The 16,242-nt window shown below is 39.4% G+C and overlaps 1 protein-coding gene across 1 annotated transcript in view; it reads left to right on the top strand.

The window, feature by feature from the left end:
- The window catches only part of STAC (SH3 and cysteine rich domain), a 73,495-nt gene that overhangs the window by 15,920 nt on the left and 41,333 nt on the right, over positions 1-16,242 (top strand). Inside the window, exon 2 of the mRNA XM_085051454.1 lies at positions 7,945-8,221. Within this exon, the coding sequence (XP_084907580.1) occupies positions 7,945-8,221 (277 nt within the window). The remainder of the gene's footprint in view (positions 1-7,944; positions 8,222-16,242) is intronic.

The following is a 16,242-nucleotide window of genomic DNA, read 5'->3' as shown; positions in this document are numbered from 1 at the left end:
GTAAACACCTACCTGTCTTGAAATTGAAAGTACAGGCTGGTTCAAAAAAAAAAGGAAGTACTATTCCTAACCATCTCTTGCTTCCTTCATGAGCTTTTCTTTTGCTTTCAGGAGAAAAAATTAGAGACAGTTGTCAGACCATGAAAGGGAGACAGAAGCTCTGCACAGAGGTGTGCACCAGACACCTTTCATAGCCTGAATTATAAAGGATGTCCTGCAGTTGGTGCCACCCATGTTGGATCAGTTATATTGCAGCAGGGAGAGTAGAATCCTGGATTTAGATACAGGATCCATTGTCTTTGCCTCTGCTCCTGACAGAAACAGCCCATCTTTTGTTAGGTGGGCAGCAGAGGAGATCAGAGACTAAATATTTTGCAACCGCGATGTTTGATAACAACCAGAGTGTTCCTTCATTTGATTTGCAAAGCTTTTTGATTTATGCACTTGTTGACAAAAGAGAGAAAATTGATGATCATTGAGCTCAACACAGCGAACTCAGTAGACTTTACTTTGGGACTTTTAATCTGATTTTAGTCAATTGGATTATGAACTTCGGAAAGCTACAGTACAGATTCTCATAAAGATGTTGTGACTTGTTATCTCGAAATATTGCAAACTTGAGGTAGATTCTCTGCTAGAAGCAGGCTGAATGCAAACCAAGCTTGAGTGATATTACAAACATTTTCCCCACAAAAAATAAACTTGATTCGAACCTGTTAGAAAGCTGGAAGAAATACTGATAGACACTAGATCTCATAAAGATAATGTAATATGCACTCTTTTCTTTCTAGATTACCCTTTTTAATTCAGCTTGATTAAAAGAAATCAAAGGAATACATCAAAAGAGTGTTGTTCAAAAACACATAAGCAAAAATTATGTAAGATGTAAAATTTGAGAGTTCGGGTATGGATTTTACTCAGTTTTTGATAAAAAACCCTTCTATTTTTCTTCATTTTCATTAATACAAGTATTTATCTTGCCTATGTTTCCTCCTTTTACAGGCTGTTTTAAACTGTTTAAATGGCTGTGAGTCTTTTGAAGTTATTATGAAAATATAATTTGGCAGGGAAGGTAATGTGAGCTCTGGGTAAGTCACAATTGCAGAAAATCTAATAGAGTGTTTAGTCTTTTTATGCCTTAGGACTAAGCAGACAGTCCAGAACATAATAGAGACAGGAAAGGATTTCCCTGAGATTTGATGGCAATTGATACACTTAATAAATTGTGTTTCCTCAAATCTATCACCCCCTGGACTACATTACTTTATTCTGTCATATGTGATGCTGAATTTGGAAGATATATAAAGGGATTTGCATCACACAGGAGACTTTTCCTACTTTTAGGCCTTTAAACTATGTGTATTTTATTTCACGTTTGTCTCACATATTTGCCAATCCCGGTTCCTTGCACTGTTAAAAGACAGCTCACCTTAAAATGTAGGATAAGTTCACACCAACTACAGCAGCAATTGTTGAGAGCTAGATGAAATTTTAGCTTTGCTTAAATGAAACCAGATTCACACAGAATGGATAGGTCTGCTAAACAAACAGCTTGGTTGGCTACATGTGCAGGCTGACCTCTTGATACTTTAGAGGTCTGCTAACTAGAGATGCAAACACACAGCTGGCAAGGATACAGTAGATCAGGAAAGGGCTGAGGACATGGAATGCACAGAGACATTTGTGGGAGCAGTGACACCTGGGCATCTCTTCAGATTTCATGCTTTCACACCCTGAGCCGCTTTCAAGGATTTTTACTGCTATGCGCTGTCATGTCAATCAGCGAATTTCATTGTAGTTTAGGGCTCTATGTGTGAAACAAAATCACAGAAAGAGCCCTGCCTAGAAAGGATTATATCCTAAATAGGTTTGAGAATCCGTGAGTGGATTTAAAAAATAGTATAAGACTGGGAGGAGAATCTGAGGATGATGGTCAGAGCTGTGAGAGCCAAACAGAGTAGCTGTAGGTACCCATTGAATCACTAATAATGTTATTGGCAGGTATTATGGAAATTGTCTCTTCCTTGACTATTTCAATGCGATATTCAAGCAGAAAGTTAGAATTATTTACTTTCTACAACAATAACAAACATATTTGTTCTAATGCCAGCTATGCAATCTGTTTGGGAAAATACACAAATATAATACGTAGCAGATTCTGCAGTAATGAATACTCCCTCTTTGTCTGTAGTGGATTAAAAGGATATAGCTTCCAAGAGAGCTGGCTAGAGCAAACACAACTACATGATAGGGCCAGATTCTCAGACTGTATAAATCATCTACAATTGAAGTCAGTTTAGCTAATTGTACTAGCAAAGTATTTTGACTATTTATTATTTAGAAAGAAGATGGTAGAAAAGAAATCAGCTTTGCTCACAAATTTTATCATGGGTGCTTTGCCAATAAACAATACAACCCCTTAAGTATTGGAAATATCCTTTTATCTTGCTAATGTTATAAGACATGGTACTTCTCTCATCAGCAGGCAAACACACATATTGTTTATGAAATTGCATACTGCCTTTAGGCATGTTATAATCTTATTTTTGCTCATTAAAATGCCAAAGCAGAGCATTTTCAACTCAAATCCAGTAGAAAACCCACTCTCATCTGTCCTCAAAAATCACTTGCTTTTATATTTCTCAGTTTTAAGAAGAAAATCATTAGCCTTCATGCTCACAAAAAGTAAGCACTCCTGTTTGAGCTGGTTCCCTGTTGGCTCTGGATCAGCACAGCTAGCTGGAGCCCAGAAATGCGGCCAGGGTAGCTTACGCCCTGGTAACATCCAGTCCTTCAACAATGCTAGTAAACAACCCAAGTATGTTCTGAGAGTTGCTAATACAAATTGAATGTTCCTTGACCCAGAAAATGGACTGTACTCAGTAGAGGAGATGCCATTCATCAAGGCTTTGTTCTCTCCCTTATTTGAAAGGCTTTTGGTCTGAGTCCCTCTTCATAATATCATTGTACCTGACATTCTCTCTAGCAAATCTACACAACATCATCTGAACCATGTGTGTTGAAGTCCTTCTTTTATAACAACACGGGAGTCAAGTAATTTGGAAATTTGCTCTAAGAAGCTGCAAGGACGAAGAAATGGCTCCTTACAGAAGGTGGATGTTTGTCCCACAGCAAAGTGAAATCTGTCAACAGAGCCTTTTTTTAGTCTGCATGCTAAACAAAATAGCTCCATTTTATAAGACTTGCAGGATTCAAACTGGCTTGATGGTTCATTCCAAGTCTGTTAACACCATGAATCCCTTTTTGTGGATCTAATGATATTGTTAACACCAGCGTAAAGAAAGGGATAGTGAACAACAAGCAATATTTTTGTTGTTGTTTATTGCTAGCACACTAACAATATAGCAAACAGCTGATATCTGAAAATGATTGGTTTCAGATGATATCTGAAAATATTGGTTATATGGTCAGTCAGGGAATTAGGGTTGATAAGCGTAGCTCATTTGTTCATTTCTCCTGGGAAATAGTTAAGAGTGGAAATATATAAAAACAATCTCCCCATTGGCCCCACTCTGCACAGGAGCCTCTGCTGTTGGCAGGGATTGTTAGCAGTGACCAAGAAGGCGACAAGACAACGCATTGGGAAATAACCTGATGTGTGCCTGCTGGGTCCTCAACAGCCCCTGCTTCATTCTTCCCATCTGCTTCTACCAAGCCCTGCTGACTGCTAATGTAGACAAGCTGGAGAATCAAGGGAAAAATTGTTCCTGGATATCAGGGAGCTCTTAGGACCCTGAATACAGTACTCTGCAGGGTGGACACGTATCTTTGTAATTGCAAAGCTAGGGATTATAAAACAGCTCAAATCACTCATATTGTTCCGATTTTCATGGGACCTTCTTAAATGAAAATTGTAACAAATCATTGGGTGCTTTCAACGATTACATCAAATAGCATTCTGGTGGGGGCCCATTCTGATGTTCCCAGTCACATCAAAAGCAGTGGCATGTACCTAAGACTGGGAATGAATTTGAATAACTGTTATTTTGCTGCCTCCTGTTTTCTGCTTATAGAAGCTAAAGAGTTGTGATATAGGGGAATCAGGAACAGAGGAGTGCTGATAACTTGATTCTTGTGCTGATTCTTGATCCCCTGAAGGTTGAACATCCAGTGACTTGGAGGAAAATCAAGATTGTGCTGCAAGATACAGGAAAAAAAGGTTAATCAAACTCTGAGGTTGAGCTATTTCACTTATTTCTATCTTGCCTGTGGGGTTAGTATGTGCAGTCACAGAGAGTCTGTGTGACTGATAAAAAGCTTTTAACTAGAAACAAAGATTTTTCCCTTACTCTAATTTCAAATCACAGGAACATCCTGGCTTTAATATCAAGGATCCATATTTCTGAAGTGTCAACATTGTGAAGTCTTGTGATGCTACCACAAGTCTAGAAAACCTTCTGTGCTTCTGGGAATGTTATTTTTATTTAAATGAAAGCTAAATTGCAGCCTTGCTCACAGTAGAGAAAATGTGAAAGTCTTAGGAGGTTTATTTCAAATATGTTTTTTAAAGCCTTTTTGTGCTTGGTTTAGGGGTTGTTTCAGTCTCAATACATAATTTTTTACTGAGGAACTGAAGTATTGAGTGTAGAACAACACTAGCTGCAGGGTTTTTTACCAAAGTTTTGTAGAGTTTCTTCATAAGGTTTAACTTTGAACTCATTCACTCAGCAGAAAGAAAGTACAAATAATAAAATTTGCATACGTTCCTCTGTATTGAAACATTTAATTCCCACCTCAGGTGAATGCTATAGCAGCTCTATTAGGAGCTGTGGCATCACAAGTGCATTAACTCAGTTTACAGCAAACCAAAATCAGCCATATATTACATACCTGTATTTAATTACATTTGAAATCTTGCAATGAAAGAACAGGGATAATCCGCAGCAGATTTCAAAATGAGGAGATGGTGATATTTAAGTAAGGGAAGTGATGCTCACTTGACTGCAGCCTAAAAATTATTTAAGCTTTTATGGTTTTACAGTTTGTACGATATGTATAACAACCAGTCCTTGCCCTCACTTGGGCCAACTTTTCCTAAGTAAACAATCACATACCATTACCCTATTTCAAATTCTCTCATGAGCCTAATATGAGAAAGGAAAGTTGGATCCGATTTTAAAACCTGATGCCAATCTTCTATGGCCCTGTATGCCCTGTATACTCTCAGTGACACACGAAGAGTATAAAACATGCTGATCTGAGAAGTATTTTGAACAGTAAAAGTGTGTAATTAGCTACAAAAATGCTAAATGTTGCTGATATTCTTCATTTTCTCTGAGTCACTTCTGTACACATATAGCCTATCTGGGATGTAATAGTCCCAGACTTCCAGTAGTGTTTTAGGCATGCAATGCAAGCCAAACATGTAGCTGTCTTCCAATCTGAATGCAAATGAAAATGAAATCTATATTTGGCTAATGACAATGATGCCCATCTCATCTGGGAATTTTTTAACCGTATGAATACAGGACACCTCTCAGAGAATCATAGAGGACTACCAACTTGTGCAGAGATGCCTGCCTAATCATTCTTGGATATGTGTCCTCTGAACATTCTGGATGGGAATGCACAGAATATGCAGAGTTTCATGCTCACCTTAGCATTTATGCATACGATTTGGGCAGGTATAGCCTGAATTCTGGATTATTCTTCTTTGGAAAACTTGGCTTCTCTTCTTGGGAGAGGAAAGGCTGCTGGTAGATCCCTTGACTGGTAAATGGCTGTGCACAGGAGAATGGGATAAGGATAATAAATGCAAAGCTTCTTAAATGTACAGCATACATGGTTCAAACTATCAGGACAGTTGTTTCATGATAAAACAAATACTGTATTGCACAGCTTAGGTTTCCTTCTCTGGCAAGAGCAGCATTTTGAAATTCAATTAGCTTCCTGTGGCACTATAGGAATGGATGGCAAATCAATAATGGATGCCATTTCAGTCACCTTGTGGTGTTGTAATTCTCTGTGTTTTGCTACACTAATTAGGTCTGACTTCAGTGAGAAACGTTTCAGGAGAAGGAGGTGAATTATTGCTGAGTTCCTGGCTGTCACTGGGGAGATGAAGTAATCTCAGAATTGAATAACCTCAGTGACTTCAAGAGCCAGTAACTTAACATCCAGGCAGAAGAGGGAAGACCTCACATTCTGATGGTGCAGTTTACAGTGAGTTTTGGGCTCAATCAGTCTGTGGCTTAGGCTTCAGCCAAAAGAGCATCAGAAACCATAAACTGCACCTACCTCATAGCTGGCATTTAATTACATAATTGCTCCTTTTCACATTCCTTTAGAGACTGAGAGTTTCTTGCAAATAGGTATTTCCATTGTTCGGATCCAGGGCCCTTTTCCTGAACCCAGAGTGGGTTGTGGGTGAGGGAAGGGTGTGTGCAATGGGCCCCAAGTTCTGATGCCTCCCTGCTCCCAAAGTCACTGTGGAGGAACAGCTCAGAATATAGAATGCAGTTTGTTTTCATGTATCAAACCCAATCGCTGTTAACTGGAGGCAATGGCAGCTCCTTATCCATTTATTTGACTCAGGGATTTTTTGTGAAACATTGGGTAGAAAGCTGGTGCCTCTCTGTCCAGGAGCAAACTGCTTGTTTCTGAAGGTGGAAGAGAGGCTTTTCCCCAGACTGTCCCAGAGTGCTGTCAGCCACATCATAAAATAAATGGATGGATCAGGAACAGAATCTAGGGAGAGCAAGTACTCTGAGGCCGCTAAGTCAGTGTGACGTACCAGTTCTATGCTTTTTTGGGAAAGCATGTGAACTCCTTCCCTTTATATTAGTGTGAATTATGATTCCAAATAATCATTGCTTCTAACATAAACAGTTTCTAATATAAACCATTCCTGCTGGTTACCACAGACAGCCTGAGCAGCATGGAAAATTTCACTTGTTACATCACAGTCGCCCAGAGAATAGCAGCAGCGATTGAAATCATTTTGCAGTGGTTTGAATAATGCTGAGTGAAAGGTGATACAGAGTTATTGCACTTCAGAGAGGGCAAACATGAAGCAGATGCAGATTTGGCTTTCCTTTTACCTGGCCTCTACTTATGGGATGTTGGAGTTGACAAACACTCAAATTTTTGTGGCTGATATCCTTATAGTTTCTGTTTCTCACCCAGTGGCCTCCTCAGACTTATATAAAACTGGGGGTGAGGGTGAAGGATGAGAGTATCACTGATATGGCACGAGACGATTTATAGATAAAGAGCTTGAGTTAACAAATCCAAGTTAATAATGCCTCATTGTGGTTCTTGATAGTCTGACAATCAACACACAATACAATATACAAGAATATATGTGTATGTGCATTAACTAGTATTAATTAATGCATTAACAATCAATTGGCCTGGTAAACACACGGTTACTGCTGTTAAGCCTTCTTTCCTTTAAAATATATATATATGTAAAAGATGAATTTCTTAGCCAAAACTGCATGTAGTCTTTGTTTCTGCCAAATTAAAGAAATTTAAGGATATCAAATATATTTACTGAATTCACTTGTCACGTACCACCATTTAACAGCTGTTCTGTAATGGCTTTACAGACTGCTTAAGTACTATTAGAAGGTGAATAATGCTACAAGTTCCCTCATGCTTGAACACAAAGGATATATTCTCTGAATTTCAGCAATACTACTTTGCTACCATACCTCCAAATCAAGACTAATAGAAGCATTCATTAGGGCTATCAAGTTTATTGTCCATCACAAAGCATATGTGGGTTAGGTTGTTTTCTGGTTGGGATCTGTCTTCTTTGCTCAGAAATTGCTGGTTAAATCCTAAAGTCGATTTTATTGTTCAGGTGTCTCAAGGTCTGGCAGCAGCTCCCAGGTTCACTTGGCCAAAACACACCCCAAAACTAGCAGACTTGCATTGCTTTTCAAGTAGAAAAAATACTAACTGGCTTATTTGTTGCAGCTGCAGAAACTGAAACGATCCCTCTCCTTCAAGACGAAAAGCTTGCGGAGTAAAAGTGCAGACAATTTCTTCCAGAGGACTAATAGTGATGTGAAACTGCAAGTAGACTTGATGCCTGAGGTGAGCACAAGCACTGGGCAGCTCCCCAACTCTGAGAGCCAGGCATCTTCACCCACCAGAGCCCAGCAGCTGCCAGAAAACAACAAGAGTCACATCTTCCAGGAGCACATCTTCAAAAAACCAACCTTTTGTGATGTCTGCAACCATATGATTGTTGGTAAGAAACATTTTTTTTAAATGTCATTGTGTGTCCATGCTAGAACTCGCAGGATGACCTTTCTCTAACTTCTGTGATCCCAAATGTTTGCTTGAGAAAATTCATGCAGAGGGGTTCTGGATTTATGTCATATCTGCCAGAGGCTAACACAAGTTCTGTATTTGTTGACAGATGTAGACACATACTGTTAACACAAATGACAGGTGAGGGATTCAGCCGGAATCAAACTCTTCTGTCCTTCAGGTTGTACTGAGCACCAAACACAAGTTCTGCTACACTAGAAGCAGCAGAAATTCATACTGCATCCTCACTCTTTTCCACACCAATAATTTTAATACCCTCATATCCTGCATTGCTCCCAGCTCCCTTTCACTGTGGTGACCATACCTAGGTCCCCCAGCTGCCCAACATTTCACTTAAGGGACAAGAAGTAGGATCTGCTAGGTGGTAGGCTCTGATATTCTTGTATATGGGTATGGGTGTGGTGTGGGTGTGTGCAGGCTGTCTAGGACAAATACTTTGGGAGACTAGGTCAAAAAACAAATATAACAGCTGAATTTACACTGCAGACTTTCTTGGGATTCTTCTACCTGATCCATGCTATGCACAAAACCTCACACTACCTTTATACCTTTGATGGTCCTATCTGCAATCTGAAACTGTCCATGAATATCTAAGTTCCTGCCAGGGACTGACTGACTGACAGACACAGTGGAGCTAGTTTTGTTATTGTCTCTAGTGTTCAGAAAAAAACCTCCCTGCTGAGCTCTGCTTGTAAGGTAACTTTCAGTGTGGTGTGAAGACCTAAAAAGGCAGCCTTCACGCAGATCATCTATGGGGCTGTGCAAGGAGAGGTCAAGAGAAGTACAAGTGGCTGGAGGTGTAGAACATGCATGGCCACCACAGTGGGAAGCTGCAGGAGTTGCTATTCAGAAATCTGGTCCTAGAAACTCATATCCTCATGGCTAGAGTGTTGTGCACATGATTTGGTCATCTTACTTATTTACCATCTACTTGTCCCAGCACAGACAGTAAAGCAGGAATAAATTCAGTGGCAGTTTACCAACGTGAAAGTGAGTGACACAATTTCCAAGCATGTAGGCAGGATGAGGAGTTAAACACTGATTTAGCTTCATGTAGAAGTATCACAGGTCTTTCAGTACAAAATATTGACAGTAATTTGTATAGTTTACTGAAAGAAACTTATGTCCCTTGAAGTCACTGCCTTTTAGGTAACAGTAAGTTCTTGAGAGATGCTGATAGGACTGCTCAATATTTTTCAGATGAGGGTGCTTTGTGTTCCCCACTTGTGTGAGGAATTTGTGTTCTTTGGAAAAGGCAGCTGTGTACAGAACATTCAATCTGATGCAAGACAATACTGCTTCCATAAATTAACTTATATTCTCACTGCACCACAGCTGTACTGAATCCAAGGAAACTGAGGAATTTTAATCCCAAATTTTTGAGGTCATTTCCCAGTCTTTTAAGATTTTTTCTACTTGAAGTGGTAAAATAAATGAAAGAAAGAAGCAGTAAAGTATCAATATCAGGGAAGTTCACAGTCCAGAGACTGACAGGAAGTCTGAAAGGTTAGTTAGTTAAAATAACTTTATGTATGGAAAAAGGCCCAGAACTTGTTTCCTTCACTAATGTGGATGGATGTTCTATCAAAGCTTATTTTCACAAATATATACTGCAAATATAAGTTCTTTGAATTTCTGGCAGCTTCTTGTGTAGTCGTATGGAGATTAATATCATCACAAATCTGCATGACTCAGCAATAGTGTTTCAAAATACTGCTGCTCATGACAGATTATTGCTGGCAGCAAACTTTGCAGAGAGTAAATCCAGTTCATAAACACTCATGCTCTTCTCCTTTGCTGGGCAATCTGTGTCCGCTTAGAACAGGAAAGTCCTGAAGCACAGCTCTAAGCTTCAAAACATCAGCTTTAAACCCCTGTGCTTTCTGAACTTTTTCTGTTCTCTCCACTGAGGGCTTTGCTTTTCTGTTCTGTATCTTAGCCACTTCATTAGCTAAAGAAGGCTTTTATAATTGCTGAAGAAGCTAATGTGACCTATTTTGTCTGGTAGAAGTCTGAGTCAGGTGAATTGCTCTGACCTCTTCCAGCTCATCTTTGCTTGCAGGTAAGGCAGAAAAGATGTTAAGAGTTTTACCTTATAATGCCTTAGAGTATAGATGCCCTGATTCTCATAGACAACCACCTTCTCTATTCCTACAATCTTCTCTCTTTGATCCTTACTGCAGTCACGTTTGGTTTTGCTATATTGTATTTCAAGCAGCATGGCAGATCTGGATGTTACTGTTTGCCATTCAATTAATCCATATAAGTTGTGCAATTGTTGGTTATAGGAATAGTGAAGCAAAACAGGCAGCTGTCAGGAAACCCTGTCAAGCCTGCTCCCAAAGGCAGACTGAAAAACCTTCACATCTGTTCAGGGACTCTGAATTTATGCTTTAAACATGGAGCCTATTTGTCCTCTCTATTTGCATTCTTCACAGGCAGTGACATTTAAGAGTAATGAGTCTATGACTTTAAATTCCTCATTGATGAGAATAAAGGCAAAGACAGATACATGTTTTGGAGACTGGAGGAAAGAGTCCACGGAAATCATGTCTTGACTTTAGATGGTTTCAATTTTGCCACGAAGAATGATTTCAGGTTCACCTTAAATGGCTCTCTGATCTATGAACTAAGCAGCTGTGTTTGGTACACGGCAGTACGATGAGCAGTGCACAGCATGAATGTGCAGTGACTGCTTCAGTCTCACTCATGTGGCAGAATCTGCCTGTAGCTTCAGAGTGAGCAGGACACTTGGACCAGAGGTAGCAGGTTCCCTGTGCTGCACCGTTCACAGCAAAATTAAAGAACTTGAAACATCATCTTGCTACCAAAAAAAAACAAGTGTATCATCTCTATTTGATTCCTGACCAATATGAGCCAAATATTGCCTTTGGGATGCAGTATAACCAGTATATATATTATACTTACTCTTTAAAATGTTTTTCATGCCTCCCAGAGTGCAATTCAACATATTCAAAAGAAAATCTGTTTATTGATTTGATTTCAAAATAGAAAAAGCAGTATTAATAATGTGCTTCATACCTCACATTAAAGGCAGGAGTCAGAGTGCTCCTGCTAATTGTACTAGACTGGGACTCAGGTTCCACCTCAGTAAACAGAAGAAAAATTTGGTACAGAAGCAGTAATTTTCTGTCAAATGAAATAAGGGAGGAAATTTCACATTTGAGGGAGCTTTGAAGAGTGTATGGAGAATCCATTTTATGTTAATAGGGCTTTCTTACAGCATCTAATACTCCAACAAAATCATCAGTTCTAATAATGAATTCAACAGTAATAATTCACATAATTTCAGAGCAAATCAATAGTGTGTTGGAGCAGACTTTGCACTCCTTTCTCCCACTCACTGTTTTGCCGCTGCGAGTGCCTAGCATCGGTTAGTTTAAGACTGAGGTTTCAGCTCCATGGAGGGCTGCACACTTTCCTAAACATATCCACCCTTGAACATCCTCTCACAGTATGTCTCTTAGAAAACCATTAATTTGCTGTTCTTAGTAGTAGTATTTATTGCTATTTTAATATCTAACCCCAGCAAAGGAAAATATTGGAAATCAAAGTATCTTGTGGAATGTATTGCAGGATCATCATTTAGAAGGCACTGGTTTTATGTTTTGTTTTTTTTTATTTCACATCACAGTGAAAAGAAAACCAAGCCAGAATGCCTCTGAGTTTGCTTCATGTTATATACCATTTTCTGTGTTTAGCAAGAATGTGGTAAGCTTTGGCAATGGCAAATTAGGGGAGGCAAAACTGCCTGGCACCAGCAAAGATAGATACTGCTAAATTAATGTTGCATCAGATTACAGTCTTAAACTATGCTGATCAGAAGCAAGTTCTTGCTCTTCTTCAGTCTCTGGTGTGTCATCAATCATCTCTGTGACACTTCACTCTTGAAGAAAACATGATGTCAGTACTCTATAGTTGAAAAACATTGTGTATTTTTTAAGACAAACCTCCATCTGTAGACTTCTCAACGCTTTACTCATTTGCAGATCATTTCCTGCACTGATTCACATGGAAAAAATGTTATTTTCCACATATTCCAAACATATTACATGCAAATAATGTATTCCCAACTAAGTCAAATATAAGTAATACAGCAAAAGGTAAGGCACCTTTCTTTTAAAAATATATTACTTTAAAGCCAATGTTTTAAAGATGTGTTTTAAATAAATAGCTGCTCATTTATAACATTGTATGTTTCTTTGTGTTTCTAAAGTGTACTTAGCTGTTTAACTCCATTCTTAACCTTAACTATGGCACAGAATTTTAACCAAACACCTGTTTTTCTGGCATAGCCATCGGAGCATGTTTGTCTGGAACAAACTTACAAAAAATACCAGAATAAAATTGTGGACTGAAATGTCCAATAATAGCCAAAACCGTGTCCTTCTGGATCATGCCACCCCTGGCTTAAGTACCTGAGATATGTGCATTTATAAATGTTCTCAGGGCAACCAAGTTTCTGGCTTGGAGGCAGATTCTCTGATCCTTTGCAGCTCTGGAGGTAAATCAGTACCTGCCTTCCAGGGAACTAACCAGATTCCTGTTAGAGAAACCTGTGGGAAAAAAATAAGCATGTAAAAAAGATAAAACCGAAATATAGCTGCAACATAGTTTCCTGTCAGTCTATTAATCAGTATTGCTTAAGCGGTGAAATTGTGTTATCTCTTAGTATTGACTCACTCCTACCACCGTCTGTTCTGGTTTAGCCAGTCATTCTGGAGCTTCAGACAGCCAAAAAACTACCATGAATAATTCTTTCTCACTTCATCTTTTAAAAGCAACCTGCATTTCTTTATTTCACTGTGCAGTTGGGGCCACTAGAACTTTCAACCACTTTTATCCCCAAAGGTGTATTATAACATCCTCCAGAAAGTTAGGCTCAAAGTTGATAAACTGGCTGAGTTTTTTAAAAGCAGGAATAAAGGAAAGAAAGAGGTCTGGATTGGAGCTATGGTTCCCCTTTTCTATTAGATCCTGCATTTAAACTTCTTCTCTTAGACTATCAGTAACTGCGACTAATAAGTACTGGAAAAACTCCATGGTTAGAGGAAGTGTTTATATAACTGTAATTTATGTGGATGTTTATTAAATATAGAAAAATTTCACAGGAACTATGACACAGTGCTTTCTGCCTCCAGTCTGATCAGCTCCCTCCTAAAAAATATGCTTGACTTTTTTTAAGCTTGCTGCCTCACTTCATTAAGTAGGCATTCTGGTTTGGTCCAAGCCTGCCAGCATTATCCAGGTAGACAAAAGTGCAGCAAATGGTCACAGATTGATCTCCGCTTCTTGGCAGCTAGACAAAACAGAAGTATTCCTGGAAGCATGACTGTAACTGACTTTTTCCAAGACTATGGTAGTTTGGAAAACTCTTTGAACAGAGATTTTAGAAAAAACAAAAACAAATGGCATTTTTATTTATCTTGCAGGATGAAGGAAAAAAATAACATTATGCATCCAATCCTGCCCTCCACTCTTTCCAGTCTCTCTAGCATCTCCCAACTCAGATGACCTTGCGGGAAGAGATGTGTGTTGCTATTTCATCAGTACAGGAGCTGTTCCCTGTAGAGAAGGGTAATGAGCTCCCAGCAAGGAGGACAAACCCCTGGAGCAGGGCTTGTGTAGTCAATGCAGAGACTTCCCACACCTATTTTCCACATGGCACAATATTACTATTGCAATATAAATTTGTATGTGAATATTGTTTATTATTAAGAGTTTCCCTATGGAAAACAGCTTTCAAAAGCAGCTGAATCCAGACTCCTTTTCTTTTGATTGTGAGAAAAAATTATGAAATCATGCCTGCCCAACCTGATAACTTTGTATGATGGCATGGCTGGCTGGGTAGATGAGGGGAGGGTGGTGGATGTTGACATGGTCCTGCTGGACAACAAGCTGTCCATGAGCCAGCAGTGTCCTTGTGGCCCAGAAGGCCAATTGTGTCCTGGGTTGCATTAGGAAGAGCACTGCCAACAGCTCAAGAGAGGTGATCCTGTCCCTCTACTCAGTCCTCATGAGGCCTCATCTGGAGTGCTGTGTCCAGTTCTGGACTCCTTGTTACAAGAGAGACATGGAGATCCTGGAGCAGGTCCAGGGGAGGGCTAGGAAGATGACTGGGGGCCTGGAGCAACTCACTTACAGGACAGGCTGAGGGACCTGGAGCTGTTCAGCCTGGGTAAAGATAACTGAGAGGAGACCTCATAAATGCCTACAAATAGCTGAAGGAGGGTTTTCAAGTGGATGGAGCCAGGCTCAGTGGTGCCCAGGGAGAGGGCAAGGGACAACAGGCACAAACTGAAACAGGAAGATCCATTTGAAGATGAGGAAGAACTTTACTGTGAGAGTTACCGAGCACTGGAACAGACTATCCAGAGAGGTTGTGGTTTCCTGTTCTGGAGATATTCAAAGCCAATCTGGCCATTATCCTGTCCAACCTGCTCTAGTAGAACCTGATTCAGCAGGGGATTGGACTAGATGGTCTCCAGATGTCACTTCCCATCCCAGTCACTCTGTGATTCATTGAAAAAGGGCCATTGCGTAACCTTTTCAATAATTGGTACCAGGCACCATCCCATATCTTACAAAATGATCCAAAATCCCTGTCTCTACCTCCTCCTTCCCTCCACTAAATTTGTGCCTGGATTTAGGAGACTTCATTTCTGTTGGCAGCAATGAATGGCTCTGGGCACCTAAATCTTCTAAATTTTTGAGAGTCAGTGTGAGTGAGAATTGCTTGTCATCTCTCTCTGCTGTACTAAGGTTTAGGGCAAACAAAAACATTGTATTTCTTCAAAATACATCTGCAAAATTGGTGCAAAATACTCATTTTACCCTATTACCTTAGGAAGTAGAACCTGGCTTCTCCTACAATCTCTTGAGTTAGTAAGTCTCCATGAGCACAGACCTTCCCACTTCTGAGTGGAGACCTGTAAGAAGGGCTAAACAAAAGCCTTCTGGAAATATGAAGTACTACATTAACCAAACTGTACAGTTTGCAGTTAACTGTTAGTTATATACCAGTCAGGTATGGGTAATATCATCTGGACTCTCCAAAATTTCCAAACAGTGGACAGTTTGTCTATTAAAATAAATGAAGTAGGAATAAACAGATTTAAAGACCTAGAAATACATATGGTATGTGCAGTATAGGTGTACTCCATCTACTTCTACTCCTATTTTTGATAAATGTGACAAAAAGTAACCAATTCATACAGCCCCACATTTGCAGAGAAGCTACAGGGGGCCACACATTATCGCTGCATTGCATTATTATTTTTCTTTGTTAATAAAGAGTTAAACTTACTTTAAAGCAAATATTGAAAAGCAAATATTTAGTTTGTTTATCCTCTGGGAGGGCTCCCTCCTCTGAGATGAGGCAAGAATGTTATCAGTAAATTGGATAATCAGGAACTGCTTAGCTGAGAAAAGAGGGTGGAAATATATTTTAAATTCTAATTTGTCCTTGAACAGCATCAAACATGTTTCACATTTGTTACTAGATAATTTTCAAGCTCACTTTCATTTGGGGGAAATTGCTATTAATATGAAACTGCAGTTAATCCTCAGTCAAAAGAGACACTGAAAGAATGTTGACCAACATTTGCCGTTTAATTAGATGGAAAACAATAAACATTTTTAGAACATCTACAATCAGAATTTTAATGTGTGTTAGCCATGGTGATTTTTAACCAAAAACTACATTAAAAACCACTAAACACCCTACTCAGCAGTGGCCATTGCATCTGTTATCAGCTCCAGTGAAGAGCATAACAGCAAGCTCAAGGTTTTTTAAAGGCCAAGGGATGAAGCAGAATGCAAGTGGGGTTTTTATGTCCTGCTACGTACTTTTCCAGAGCTCACATGGGACATTGGGTGTTTACAGATAAAATTAAGTGCATCTTCTTTAAATCTGAC

This window comes from Lichenostomus cassidix, chromosome 2, assembly GCF_008360975.1.
Source record: "Lichenostomus cassidix isolate B80296 chromosome 2, HeHo_3.0, whole genome shotgun sequence".
Taxonomy (NCBI): Eukaryota; Metazoa; Chordata; class Aves; order Passeriformes; family Meliphagidae; genus Lichenostomus; species Lichenostomus cassidix.
This window is presented reverse-complemented; position numbering and strand designations above follow the sequence as displayed.